This window comes from Galeopterus variegatus, unplaced genomic scaffold (genome assembly GCF_000696425.1).
Source record: "Galeopterus variegatus unplaced genomic scaffold, G_variegatus-3.0.2 Scaffold17846, whole genome shotgun sequence".
Taxonomy (NCBI): domain Eukaryota; kingdom Metazoa; phylum Chordata; class Mammalia; order Dermoptera; family Cynocephalidae; genus Galeopterus; species Galeopterus variegatus.
Genome location: NW_007743957.1, coordinates 1 through 15,374, shown reverse-complemented (window position 1 = coordinate 15,374; position 15,374 = coordinate 1). Strand labels below are relative to the sequence as shown.

At 35.3% G+C, this 15,374-nt stretch overlaps 1 protein-coding gene across 1 annotated transcript; it reads right to left on the bottom strand.

Annotated features, from left to right (window-relative positions):
* Positions 1-1,518: 1,518 nt before the first annotated feature.
* Positions 1,519-14,675, bottom strand: LOC103582776 (phosphatidylinositol 4-kinase type 2-beta-like; the record flags this gene model as incomplete). Its single annotated transcript, XM_008564284.1, has 7 exons — positions 1,519-1,578; positions 2,150-2,283; positions 6,659-6,758; positions 10,751-10,818; positions 11,950-12,103; positions 13,754-13,885; positions 14,475-14,675. Coding segments are annotated over 7 exons (849 nt in total), but the record flags the coding sequence as incomplete, so codon positions are not given.
* Positions 14,676-15,374: the final 699 nt, after the last annotated feature.

The following is a 15,374-nucleotide window of genomic DNA, read 5'->3' as shown; positions in this document are numbered from 1 at the left end:
TTTATATTTTATTACATGCATTTTTATAACACCTTAACTCCTTTGTGAATGAGACAGGATATGAATAAATAAACCTAAAATAGCAGATAGCCACTGGTATATCATAGTAACAGAACTCAGAACTGGAATGTCCCCATACCTTTTCAGACAGGCATTTTTAAAATTTAAATTTAAATTCCTCATATGCCAACTTTAATCCACAATTAAAGCTAACAAAATTATTTGTAGTTTTTATTGATTTTAAATAATATTAAGATAAATCTAGGGATTAGGAAACTACAGAAGGTGAAGTATATTGATATATCAAGTCAATCTGTTTCAAGCAAAAAAAAAAAAAAGGTCAAATGAAGGCACAATTATCTATGTCTGAAAATTTGGCTCAAATACATTTGGGGATGGTAACACTCTCCAACATAACTGCAGTCACTAACAAACTAATCCCTTCACTCACACCTCCTAGCTTGGCTCCCTGGAGCTGGGCTCCCAATCTGCTAAGCAAATCTGCACCTCACTGTACAGTCTAGCCTTCACTCCAGTAAAGCACTGCATAAATGTGATGGCGCACAGAGAGATGTATTAGCTAATAATCTGTTCCTTTTCACTGACCCCTGGCCACCTCGGCAGAGCAAAAGTGCCATGAGAGAAGGAACTTGATTTTGCTCATTGCTTTATCTCCAGTAACAAGAACAGTTTCTGACACTAGTTCTGTCAATAAATATTTGGTGACTGAATGAATGATTATCTGATTTAATTACATCTACTTGTTAAAGTTATATAACAGAAGAATCAGTGCAAAAACCTGACTCCTCTTCTTTCTTCTTTGCCACAGGCATGGCAGCACACAGCTACCGTAAACTAAATGTATATTTTAGAAAGAGTACATTGTCACTAAAAGACAATGTTTATAGCGTAATTTATTTTCATTTCAAGTCTTCCTTTTGGAATCTAAATACATTGATGGTGTGGAAGAAGCAGACTCATCTGTGAGCCAGCCCAGCCTGCAGGTTCACACCAGCAGGACTAATATCTCATATCTCTAATTAAAGCAGATGAGGAGGACAAGAGCGGAGAGGACTGAGTTACAATTAGTTCCTTACCACCCCAAACACTGCTTAACCTTGGTGACTGGCTGTTCTCGCAAAGGCCAAACATATTTTGAAAGGAAAATAATCTACTGGCAACTGAACTTGGTATTGAAATGTCCAAGCAAGTAGATTTGCAGAGGAAAAAGGTACTAATGCTCAGGAAAACAACTATCAAAATGGGGACAAAAAACTCAAAGCAGGGAGAAACAACTGGCTAAACACACAATATATAACAAGGTCAACCAGTTTATAAGACAACAGAGAAAAGATACTATTAAAATCAACTTCATTTCTAATCACCTGCGCTATTTTGGTTCAGCACAACAGGCAGTATTAAGAATTCCACCTCCGGGTCACAGTGTAGAAAAAAGTTGACTACTGTTTCAAAGAAATTTTTTTTCTTAATGAACAAGATCATAAAAAGGTAACCTACCTGACCCCTCATGACAGACATCTGACTTTCAAAAGTGGCTTTATTAAATCTTCTATCAGTCTATCACAGAAGGGAAAAAAACATTATTATAATTCCAAAAATCAAGATCTTTGAAACAAATAGTTGAAGACAAATGAACTTCAACATTGCAAAATAAGGCTATTAGAAAGCTTTCCTAAATGATAAATTAACACAAAAGGAGTATTTTTACCTGATGTATTTTTGTATCCCAGAATGACAAGAACAGTTGTACTTATTTATACTAACTTGTTCCAGAAAGGATTTAAAATAACTTTCCAGCCAATGAGTTTAGGCTTTTAAAAAGAAGTAAATCATAGCAGGTCACCAAACATGTATTGTAATTTATAGAGTAGTTTTGTAAAAAGTCAACTTTTGGAGAAAACAATTCTCAAATTTTAATGTAGTCTCACTCAAAGAATACTCATAGTAACTGTAACTTTACAAATTTATGTTCCTGTAAAATAAAATTGTTAAATCTTTTCTGTTCTGTCAGGTTCTACTGTAAGCAGCGATATAAAGTAGTAAATTGCAAATCAGCTCTATTACAAAAATGTCTTCTGTTTTAAGATTTATTTTTTTCTGCAATAACCAAAACTAAATATTTATTTACCTTAAAAAGTTCATAAAGATCTTCACATAAATCTTGCACAAAGTTCATGTCAGAAATATATGGTAGAATCAAGTTTCTTATTTCATCAGAAAAAGGAACTTTTGCTTGAGGAAGCCAAGCCCAGTGAAATGGATCTAATAGAAAAAAGTATATTTTTCTAGTCAGTGAGAGGAAATGATTTATTTAGACTCACATTTATCCTGGTTCTTTCCCACAACTCCTAGGTTCTCTCAGGAAAAGTACAGGAGAAAGAACTTATCAGAGGAGAACTATCCTTTGCAACTCAGATTATTTAGATTCTGTCTTTGGATAGCCAATTCAGATGGTAAATCATAGTAAGATTTTATCTGAACTAGTTACATTTCCAAGTTTTAGACAGTAAAGAGTAAAAGGATGGATTATAACTCTGTCTCAAATAGACCTATCTCAAAAAATATATCTGACTCTACCTGGTTCCTGAGTTTAGAAATTGATGGATAACTATAATTGGTCCACAGCCCCCAGACTGGATACCATGGCTGGGACCTTTCTGCCCTTCACAGCTACAAATCAGAAACTGACCACTCACTTGTACAAAAATGTTCTAAAATTTTAAATCATTAGGAAGTGAACAGATGAGTGGCTATAAAAAATAAAAGATCCAGGATTCTGGGATAACTCTAGTTCTCCCCCAAGAACACCATTAAATCTACACAGTCAGGACTAGAATGATTTGTATACTCATGGAATCTTCTAGAGAAGGTGTACATTCAGATTTCTGCAGGAGATGGCCCACCAGCCACTCGAGTGCATTGACACAAGGAGAGTCACCAGTGGAGACCAAAGAAAAGATGAGGATGTCTCTCTCCACAAAGCCCACTCCAGAGTGATAGAAGAAGCATCTGCTCTCCGATAACAGTGGAGGACCTGAACACACCTCTCAGCACTGGACAGATCATCTATGCAACAAATCAACAGAGTAACTGTTACTCTTTCAGAAGGAGAGAAGAAATCTAGGGTTATCAGAGGTGGGAGGGGGGAGAGAAAGGGGATGGGGAGAGATTGGATAAAGGGCATAAAGAATAAGTATGATTTGTAATAATATATATGCTGGGCTGGCCTGTGGCTCACTCGGGAGAGTGCGGTGCTGATAATACCAAGGCCACAGGTTCGTATCCCATATAGGGATGGCTGGTTAGCTCACTGGGTGAGCGTGGTGCTGACAACACCAAGTCAAGGGTTAAGATCTTTTTTTTAAAGATGACCTTACCGGTCATCTTTAAAAAAAAATAATAATAATAATATATATGCTAATAATATTGATTTGATCAACATACATCAACTTTGAAGCCCTAAAATATGTATAATCAATTATGATTCGATTAAAAAAAGAGAGAGAAAGAAAAAAAAGATTCCTGCAGGAAAGTATAAGGTTATGACAATATGATCACGCACAGAGCCACTGTGGTGGGTGCATCCAATGAGAATCCCCAGCTCTGGTGGATCCTGCTGCTTAGAAAGCCCTAAAGAAGAAATCTGTCTTCGGAGTCGCTCCTTCTCACTTCTCTTTTATCTATCTCTTTGCACACTGGAGGAAGTACACTGCCAGTTCTAAAGAAAGCCTCTCCTCTGGCCTACATCTCTTTGCAGCTATGTCCTTTCTACCTTTTCTGAACAATTTCATAAAAGAAAAGCCCTTATTCTTTGCCTCTCTCTACTTCTGATCCTTCTCCCTCAACTTCTACTATCACTATCCAAACTCCCTCCCCTGAGACCACCAGTCATCTCGTAAGGGTCTCCCCAGCAGCCCATTTGCAGTCCTCATGCTACTTAATCTCTGTGTGGCAAGCAGCACTGTTTTCTATCATCTCTTTTATGAAATTCTCTCTTCTGTGGCTTTGGAGATACCACTCTCTCAAAGTTTACTTACTGTGTTTTAAGCCACTCCTGCCACTCCTCCTACCTTCTGCTAGCTTTTCCTCCCCTTTCAACATCAGTGTTCTCTCAGATTCTATACTTAGTCCTTGTTCTCCATTTGTTAAGCATTCATGAAACACTTATTGAGTACTCATGTGCCTGGTACTAGGTGACAGTATTTGTTCTCCATGATATCCCCAGGTGACAGCAAAGGCCACCAGGGCTTCCACTATCAAGATGACAGTTCAAACAATCCTCAATATCAATTTCTCCTTCAAGCTCCAGATCCTTAATCCCTGTCTGTGTGTTTGGTAAAATTTCCCAGATGTATTGCGGGTACCTTAAACTTAACTCTTTTAAAGTGCAATTTGCATACAGGTTCCAAACCATAAGGGGGAAAAGTAAAGTATAACCAAGACATCTCAAATCAGTTCAACAAAAGATAGGAAAGGCAAAAAGGAACAAATTGGAATTCATGGTAAACAGAAAAAAATAAGATGGCAAGAAATGTTCCAACATACCAGTAGTTTATTGAAACTTAAAACTAGAGTTAAATACACCTCTTAAAAGACTCAGATTGGCTTTTAAAAAATCTAGCTAAGTGTTGTTTATTTTATAAGTCATATACCAAAAACAAAACAATGGAGGGAAAAATAAAAGTATTGAATAATACCAGGTAAATGCTAACGAAAAGAAAGGAAGTATAGCAATGTTACAACAGATTAAGAAAAGCAAAAAAAACATTGAGAGGAATAAAGTGAGATATATTCCACACTGAAAAAAGAACAGGCCATCAGGAAGATAAACCACTTGACCTTTAAGTATGTGAAATACAAAGCAAAAGATGCATAGAAATGCAAGAAGAAACTGACAAAATCACAATCACAGTGATCTTTAATTTCCTTTCAAAAATTAGCAGATCAATTGACCAAAAAATAAGTCAAGGATATGACATGTAACAACTAACAAGTGTTAATTAGTAGACAGATACAGAACACTGCACTCAAACATTCTTTTCAAATACAGTCCTCCAAATTGGCCATACATAAAATCATAAAGAAATTACTAACAATATTTTCGAATGGCTAGAGGAGTTCAAATGTTCTCATCACAATGAAATGACAAATGTTTGTGGTGATGGATATGCTAATTAGCCTGATTTGATCACAGTGTATAAATGGATATAAATATTATTCTGTACCCCATAAGTATGTACAACTATTATATGTCAGTTTTTTAAAAAGATTTATAAAGTTAATAAAACAGTAAAGAGAAAAAAAAAAAGCATCCCCCCAAAATTACTAACAAATCGCCAAAAAACAGAATTTACACAGGCCATATTAATAGATCACAATAGAATAAATATTAGAAGATAACAATATTGCATAGTTTAAAAAAAAATAGCAACAATGAACAATAATTAAAAAACATCAGCTCACCTAGAAATTTAAAAATCAAACAAAATACTTCTAAATTATTCTTGTTGAAAAGAAAACCAGAAAGTATGAATATGTAAAGCAAAACAATAGAGCAGCACTTATACAGTTTGTGGTTTTAGCCAAAATAATACCCGGACGAAAATATGTAGCTTAATGTGCATCTATAGGAAAATGTTATAGGATTAACATAATAGAAGAAAATGATAGAAAACATAAATCAATGAAAAATAAAAGCAAAGTCTGATCAATGAAATAAGCCAATTATCTGAAAAAAGCATAAATAAATAAACAAATAAATAAATAGCCAATGCTTAACAACAGGTGAATCTTTGGTGAGGCTAATGATGAAAAGAGGCCCACTAATAAACAGTAGGAATTTAAAAGAGGCATAATCATAGATACAGAGATTACTTTTAAAATTTATTACATAATAACATATACAAAAATCAAGAAACTAGTATAATGAACTCCCATATTCCCAATGACCTAATTCAATTAGTACCAAATTTTTGCCAAATTTGCTTCATCTTTTCTCCCAAGTCCCACCCCCACAAGTATTTTAAGGCAAATTTCAAACATCATTTCATCTCACACCCTAAATACTTAATATATACAGGTTTTTTTTTTTTAATTGTAAGAGAATTCTAATAACACATTATACTCCTAGATCTAAAAATCAAGATAACATGGACAATTAAGCAAAATAAAAATGTCTAAACTGGCTCAGGAAGATGTAGAAATATCTGATCATTAACCAAAGAAGAGACTGGGATGATAATTAAAGCACTATTCACAAAAAATGGGGTCGGGGACCAGCCTAAATTGTTTTATAAGTAAATACAACCCAAAACATTAAAATACAGTTCTAACAAAATATTAAAATAGATAATTCCATGTTATATATGTTTTAAAAATTAGAAAACTACCAAACTCATTTTCCAAGGCTAACACAATCCTAAAAATCAAACCCAATCATCCAAAAATAAGCAAACAATACCCAATAAGACCCACATAGTACACAGCCTTGGATCCCTAGTGCCTAAAACTGAGCCCTAATGAATGTTTATACTTCACCCAGTTTTTCCTCTGCTATTTTAATATCTGTAAATTTTGCTCCCTTCCCATTCTGGAAAAGAGGTAATTATAGAATCTATAGAAGGTTCTAAATACTCACATGCTCTCCATTCATCAGGATGTTTAAAAGGAAATGCTAGACCATTATCAATTGCAGCTATTTTAATAAGCGATTCTTTATCATCGATCCTTTCTGATTCCTAAAGAGGAGAAAAATGATCTGCTGATAAAAGAACCTATATAAATATTTCTGAAGGAAAATTGCTTGCAATAATTATTGAGGTTTAAGGACATATTCTCTCTAAAAAGCCTATAAAAATTAAAAATAAGTTGCCAGAAAGAATACAAATCCACCTATGAAGGGAAAAGATTATCTTAAAAACCAATAAGAATTTTATAATCACTATTTTAAAATATGTAATATTATACAATTCCTCAATATTGGTTTCATTTTTTTTCCTCTTTGGAGGAGAGGACTTGAAAATATTAAGACTTTAAGAAGTGATGTTCAAGACAATTCATTGCTAGATGCATTGCTTAAATGTATGATATTTGCAAAATATTACTGATTTTTTTTTTTAAGATAAACTAGCAAAATTACCTTAGTAAGATCTTGTCTTTCTTAGAGTCTCATAGCAATAATTAGGTCAAATAGAAGGTGTTTCTAAACAAAACTCACCCAAAGACCCTAACTAAATATAATAAGATCCAACAGAAGAAACCTCAAAATATTCTTGACTACAGAATGTAGGTCATTCCTAACTTGCATATTCTTCTGTAGCAGAAATGAAGACTTCAGAACAAGAAGGTTTTCAGGTTAAAGAGTTATTTGCTATTTAAAGATAGATGGCTGCCGTTACTAACTAGCCAAGATAAAATAAAAAGTGAAAAAGGCAATTTTAAATTAAAAGTACTACAGTGAAGGCTCATGCCATATATGCCAGGTTGGTTTCTTTTAGTTTATATCAATATCTCACCTCAATGAAAATGCACAAAATACTAAGAGCAAAAGAACGACATTTTTAGTAAAATGTAATTGCTCAAGATATGCCAAAAAAATAAATGTGGGAGCTGTTATAAATATGTATATTTACATGTGTATTTTAAACCCATTTCTGCTATGACTGCCATTTTTATTTCTTTCATTCTTTTCTATTTACAATTTTACTGAGGTATAATTTACACACAACAAACTTCATAAAAGAGGGGTCTTCAAAAAGTTCATGGAAAATTCATATTATCTTTTAATTCCATTTTTTCCACAAGCTTTTTCAAGTACCCTTATATTAAAGCGTACAATTTGATGAGCCTTGACAGATGTGAAACCTTCACTCAAAAAGTTTCCTCATGCACCTGTGTAGTCCATGCCTCCCTCCACACCAACCCCGGATGACAGAATTTGCATGTGTTCCCCCAAAGCTCATGTCAAAATCTGATCCCCAACTTGGCAATGTTGGGAGCAGTTTGGGTTATGGGGGTAGATCCCTCATGAATGGATTAATACACTCCCTGCTGGTGGGGGGGGGCTAGTGAGTGAGTTCTTGCTCTATTAGTTCCTGGTTGTTTAAAGTACCCTGGCACCTCCTCTCTCTCTCTCTCTTGCTTCTCTCGCCATGTGATCTACTTGTACTCACGGGCTGACCTGCTGTTTTCCGCCATGAGTAGAAGCAGCCTAAGGCCCATACCAGATGCAGCTGTCCCAGAATCATAAGCCAAATAAACCTCCTTTCTTTATAAATTACCCAGTCTCAGGTATTCTGTTATAGCAACACAAAAACAGATTAATAAACCAGGCAACCACTGGTCTTTGTCTTTCTGTCACTAGAGACTAATTCGCGTTTTCTATTTTTACATAAATGGAATCACACAGTATGTTCCCTTTATGTATCCTTCCTTTCACTCAGCGTGGTTTTAACATTCATCCATGAGGACTTTCTGATCAAAATGGCAGAACAGACAGTACCCAGTGTCACCCGCTTCCACAATCAAACAATTTACAACTATTAAAAACCAACGAATGCAAAGCTGAGGCCAATAGAGCTCAAGGGAAGAGAAGGAGAGACCTATGGAGTACATGAAGGCAGGAGAACCCACGATGAGAGAAAGAAAGGATTGCACCAACCATTTCAAGCCCTGACCACTTCAAGGCTGGCCCTGGTGAGTACATGGAGCAAGAGCTTGCAAAAGCCACAGCTGTGCCCTTCATATGAACATGCTTGGAGGCTGCAGGGGAGAAGAGAGCCTTGGTGGCCCGCAGGCCAGCAAGACCACTAACAGGGTTCCCATTGACCCACATAGGAGCAAAGGGCCACAGACATCTGAAAAAAGGAGCCACTCAAGAGGCTGGTGAGTCGTCACAAGGGACCAGTGCATGGCCTGTCCCCTGGGAAGTGTTTGGAGTACAGGCAGTGTGGGAGACTGGCCCACTGGGGGAACTTTGGGGCACAGCATGGACAGACGACCTGCCCCCCAACCAGCGTAGAACCACTCAGTGGAGACTGGTCAGGAAGACAGAACTGCAGGGGGTGCAGTTTGCTGAAAAGACTCAGGCCCAGACAAGAGTTTCCACACAACCCAGGTATATCAGATTCCACAAGACCTGGAGGTATTTAAGAAGTCTATAATTAAAACCTGAGCTGCACAAAAAGCCTTCCCCAGATAATCAGCAGCAAAGCAGCAATTTAGCTCAACCACAGGGTTCAAGTGCTGGTCCCCACAGGAAGTTCCCCCATTTTAGAAGTAAGCAAAGGAAAACAAATAAGTTCCAGTGCAGAATTTAAGTAGTGGGGGCAGTTAATAATCCAACACAGAACTGAAAGAAAACACAAAACACCCACAGATCAGAGACAAAGTTCTGATATTAACCAGTGAAGGTCTAATATCACCAAAGAACACCTATAAAACCTAGAAGGACCGGAAGCCCCCAGGCTCCCAAGCTAGGATGGGAGGGAGGGCTGAAAGCCTCAGCTACCCAACCCTCCAATATGTCTGCATCCAACCCAGTGAGGACCACCCGCTGCTGTGGGAATCGCCCCAGGCTCCCAGGCTGGGGCAGTGCTGGGCTAAGGGACTCAACAATGCACCCTCAAAGTCCACATCCAGCCCAGCCATGACTGAGCCGCTGCCAGAATCCCTCCTGGGCTCCCCTGCCAGAATGAGGGGGATGCCACGACCACTACTCCCCCTTCTTCTCCCACCCTCTCCCCCTTCCCTCTTCTGTCTCTCCCTCCCCCTTAACTGCTCCACATCTTAGAATGTAAAATAATAATAATAAATTTTTTTTAAAAAGATTCATCCATGTCTGTGTATATCATTTGTCCTTTTTTATTGCTAAGTGCTATGAATATGTATTTTTAAATTTACTTGATAAACACCTAAAGTATAAACTTTTTAAAGTGATACAACAGCTTTAAGTGATAACTTGAAAACACAGAGATTATAAGCAGTGGAGAAATTATTTTTTTTAATCACTGAAAATTTTCTCAAATATATAGATTGTGTTAAACTTGTAAAACTATTCTAAAAATCTCTTATGTAAGTACCTAAAATTTGAAGTTGGATACTCAAAAGTTCATAACAATGAACCTAAAATCTATGCTTCTGATAGTGTTAAGGGCCTATGCAATCTATTACGTAGGTTAATCCAGTTTCTTCTAAGCAATAAAATTACTTTTTTTAAAGTTCAATGGAGATGATTCACAGGTAAAGCAACACATTCCATTTTATTAGGTAATATTGTATTATCTAATACTGAATCAAAAGAGTCAGAAGGACTTGAATTGGTAAACATAACACACATAAACATGTAAACATAACAACACGACATAAACATGTTGACAAAAAAAAATATCAGAAGCCTTTATTACATAAAAGCAAGAGAAATCTGGTAGTTCTACAAATTTCTCAAGCTCTAAAAATGTACTGAGCTAATATCATTCTCTAATACAAAATAAAAAATAAAGCTGCCCAGAAATGTTAAAAAATAGAAACAAGAAATGTAATGTAAACAAGTGATGGAAAGAAAAAGGATGAGAAAAACAGAAAGGGGATTAAAAATCAAGAATCTAAACAAAGGAAGGAGAAAATGGTGAAGAATAACTTCAAGGAATCTTTTACAGAAAATGAATATATATATATATATATACACACACATATATATATATATATTTTTTTTAATTTTAATTTTCCTTACCTTACAGTCAGTTTCCTCTACGGATTTCTGCTTTTCGTATTTGATTAACCAATTATCATTTCCCCTGTCTTTCAAGAAATAAACAAAAAAATCTGTTATTTCATTTTTATGGACATTATAGCTTAACTTGTCAGTGGAAAAAAATCTATTCACCTCATTTTTGAGACCTTCATTGGTTATCAGTAGCATGTTTACATATTAAAGATTTCAATATAACACAAACTAAAAAACCCATAAACATTAGCTAACACTTAGTGAATGTTTTCTTCATACCAGACATTGTTGTAATTTGTTAATTTATTTAATCCTCCTATCTACCCTGTGAGGTAGGTACAATGATTAAATCAAAGTTACTGAAACCTAGGATTACTTCTCTTCACCTCAGGAAGAAAAAGCATCCCTACTGCTAGGCAAATTTTTAGGTAGGCTTACCTAATGTCAGTAAAGAAATACTCTAGACAGTATATTAATATTAATATTAACCTAAGACCATATTAATTAAGAAGGTAAACCTAGAAAATTATATAATATTTTTTCAGAAACTAATATAAACGAGAAGACATTTTTGAACCACAGGTTGTCAAACTTTTGAGTGCATCAGAATTACCTGGAGAAAACAGGGTAATTCTGGCCCCCCAAAACAGACAGGGGGCCCCACTTGCAGAGTTCCTGCTTCAATAGATCTGGGGAGATGTCTGAGAAGACGCATGTTTAGCAAGGTTCCCACGTAATGCTGACCCTCACGGTCCAGAGAACCACAACTGGAAATCAGTTGGATTATCTACATCATTGCTCCCTTATAGCACAGAAAAAATTTAAAGTTTAATGTATTTAGAGACTAACAGTTATGCAGTGTCAAAATAAGCACCTAAAATAATTTACACAATTAAGTTTTAATTATTCATATTATGCAGATAACATTTCTAATATCTGGCTTGGTCCTGCTGCTAGGAAATTCCTCCCAAGGGGATTAGGAACTGAACCCTATTGCTTGAGCAGGAGTCTGGAGTAAGTCAGAATCCCCACTACAGGATTAATTCTGCCCAGGAGAATCAGTACCACATCTCTGTTTTCTAAGGCAATTAGAGGAAGTGGCCTTGAGACTTCAGCATCGAAATTGTATGGCTTTGATTTGGATAACAAGAATACAGTTTAAAAGCTAACAAGATTTTAGTGAATAAATGAGAGAACTTCAATACCTGTATTTCTGATGATGTAATCCAAAATAACTAATCTTTCAAACTGTGACTGAAATTGTTTCCTAATATTCTCAGGCAAAGGGTCAGCTTCGAATTTCCTAAGCCAATATTCAGCTTCCTTGTAACCTTCAACAAATAACTGAAAGGAACCAATCTATAATTTTAAGAACCATAGTTAGAGAAGGAAGTACAAGAACAAAGGGATTAATTTTTAAACTTTTCAGCAGTACTGTCACAAAATGTTATCTAAACACAATAAGAAAAATAGAAGAGTTAACACTAATTTAGATAAGTCACATTTATCAAGAACACTATTTTTATACCCTAATTTTACATAATCACATGAAGAATACATAGCAGATAAAAAATGCCCAACCCTAGACTTTCAAGAAGTACAGTAGCTATTTTAGGACAATTAAAAAAGAAAATAAACATGTGCCCTGGAGAATGCCACTTTCCAAAGATATACATTAAAATGAATTTAATTAGGGAGGCTAAACTTTATACTGATCCTGCTTATTCAATAACAGGGCAATTTTAACTTACTGAAGAAACATTTCAGGATTCCTTTTACAACATAAAATACAGAAAACAATTATATTTGAAAAATAGGATTCTTTGACCAAGCAGATTACAGATCCTGCCATATAATTTAAAGAATTAATCAATTAACTACAACCTCCAGTGTTTTTTTAAGTCCTTTCCTTAAAGATATGTCCATTTTAAAAGGCATTTTTATTATTAAAATTACTAGTTAACATTAAGCAATTTATACCTAACCCTAAACAACATATGACACACAGGGTAACCTAACCTGCCTCATAAATGCAAATAAACAAATCACTGAAAGAAAATCTATATTTTATCCAACACTTTATGTTCTTGTTGTTGGCATGAAATTTTATCAATTTCCTAAAGGCTTTCTTTAAAGCACTTATAATTAGGTACTAGTAGACATAAATACGGAAATACTATCTTCCTTTAGTCACATTTATCTCATCATATCCAAGGACGAGCAGGCCTTGTAAAAACTTTCAAACTTCCTGTCTACTTGAAGTATAACTTTTTTTTAGAAGTTAGGTTAACTATGATTTTCTACTCAAATTATTTTATCTAGAAAAATGTAGAACAACAATAAAACAATAAAATCATAGGCTAAATATATTTTAAAAAAATAAAACCTAGAGCTTTTTCTAGAATGCATTTCCCATTAACTTTCTCTACCTTTGCTTAACTATCAGCTAACCATCCCTCAGGTTTTTTTAAAAGTGCTAAGAAAAAACAAAATCTAACATATAGTAAGTAAACATAGCTACTACCATTTACTGAAACATTACTATGTACCAAATACTTGACAGGCATTTCTTAATTTTATCCTCACAACAACCTAAGAGGTAGCTTTTATAATCCCCATTTTACAGAAACTAGGGCTTAGAGTGTAAGGAACTTGCCCAAAGTCTAAGAGGTAACTAGTGGAGAGGCTGGAATTAGAACCTAGATCTGTTTCTAGACCTCTGCTTTGGGCCATTACTTTATAAAGGCATCAATGTAACTTCTTTTTGGAAACATTCCCCACCCCTCCAAACTGGGTTAGGCATCCTTCTATCCTCTCAGAGCTCCCTGAAGTTATCATCATAACAGCTTTATATTTGCACTGAAATTGCTTGTTTACTATAAGCTCCTTGAAGACGAACAACTGTTTTTGTTACCATTATATCCAAACTGAGGGGTTAAATGCCTAACTTGTGGGGCTCAGGATACATGTGCCCAATTGCCCCCCAAGTAAAGCTTATCAGTCATTTACCTTAGGAGGGAGTCCTATCCGATGAAATTTTCTACCTACTTTTGGCACTTTTTCTAAAGCATACTTTTTGCCTCTTGATTTTGCACGGTCAATTGCAGTGTAGTTAAATGTCTCACTGACAAGACAAACCACCTAGAAACATATAGTTCAGAAAAATGGTTACAACTGGTGTTATAGTATCTTTATTCATATACACTATGAAACTCACTTTAATGACAGAAATTAGCAAAGTTTAACCCTATAATAAATGCCCCAGGGAATCTAAAATAGTAATAAGGCCAGGCGATTTTGCAAAGCCCTATTAAATAGCGTGTATTTCTTTCTGAGAGAGGTATAAAAGCAGCAAAAAATTTGCCAGTGGAAGACAGAAAGAAGGGTATTGAAAGGTAGACTTAGGAATGAACATTTTGAGAAGACTCAAGTAAATATTTATAAAGGCCAAAAAGAAAATACTAGTCTTTGAAACACATCAGTCATTTCTTCTTTCGACAGGATCTCTAGATCCCTGATCTTTTTCTGCTTTCAAAATGCTAGTTCTTTCTCCTCTTTTTGTTAACATCATCAGACATTGCAGGAACAAGAGACATTCCCTTGGATACCCTGGATACTAAACTAGTCAATTTACTGGTCACTCATGACTCTTGGATTAACAAAAAAGGGTATTCACAGATAAGCAGGCTGTAAATTAGAAGTACATGATTAGAAACAAATTCTCCTTTACCTTTGTTTTAGGTACAATGCCCAGATGAAGCTTTTCATCCACAAGGAAGGCACCAGCTTCAGAAAGGTATCCCTGATTCAGAAGCAGGCAGCCTCTGCCAAAGCAGCAAGGGCAGCAGACCTTATGAACAAATTTGGTCCACTTTGGATTCAGGTGACCGTAAGGCTCTTCTGATTTGGGTTTAAACACACCAATAATTTTCTATGGAGAAAAAAAAGTAGAAATCTTATTAGGCTTTTAATATATATAAACAACAATCCATAAAATGAATTCTGATAAATCATTTTCTACTGCTTCCCACTGCAGATTTGGGCACAGCCCTCAAGTATTAAGAGATTTAGTTCCAATCACATTTTTACATTCATTCTCATTCAACAATCTAAAATCAGTAGTCCTCTGGACCAGTAGTTTTTAAACTGTGCTCTGAAAAACCCTAGGAATGAGAGGGCAAGTCTCCAAGACCCCATGCCATTTAACCAGATTGACTCTGATTTTACCTGTTTTACATTACTGAACTTCCGAGTTAAGAAAGGGTTCCACTGATTTTTAAATGTTTGAAAACCACCATTCTAGGTCAAGCAGTGTTATGATTCAATATCTATTTATATATCCAAATTCTATGTTTGTTTATTGTCTATAATGTACATCCTAAAAAGGCAGGGACTTTGTCTGTTAGGGCTACATCTCCAGTACTTAGAACAGTACCTGATACACAGGCATTCAAGTATTTGTTAAATAAACTAATAAACCCAATGACAAAAAAACCCAGTTCTATAAGAACTGTTCAATAAGAACTGGGTGCAATCAGATTTACAGGAACATATCCTCAGAAACAATAAATTCACATTTGAATTACTATTTTCCAAAATTTCTGCTATATATAGAAGGTCTTTGAAATTC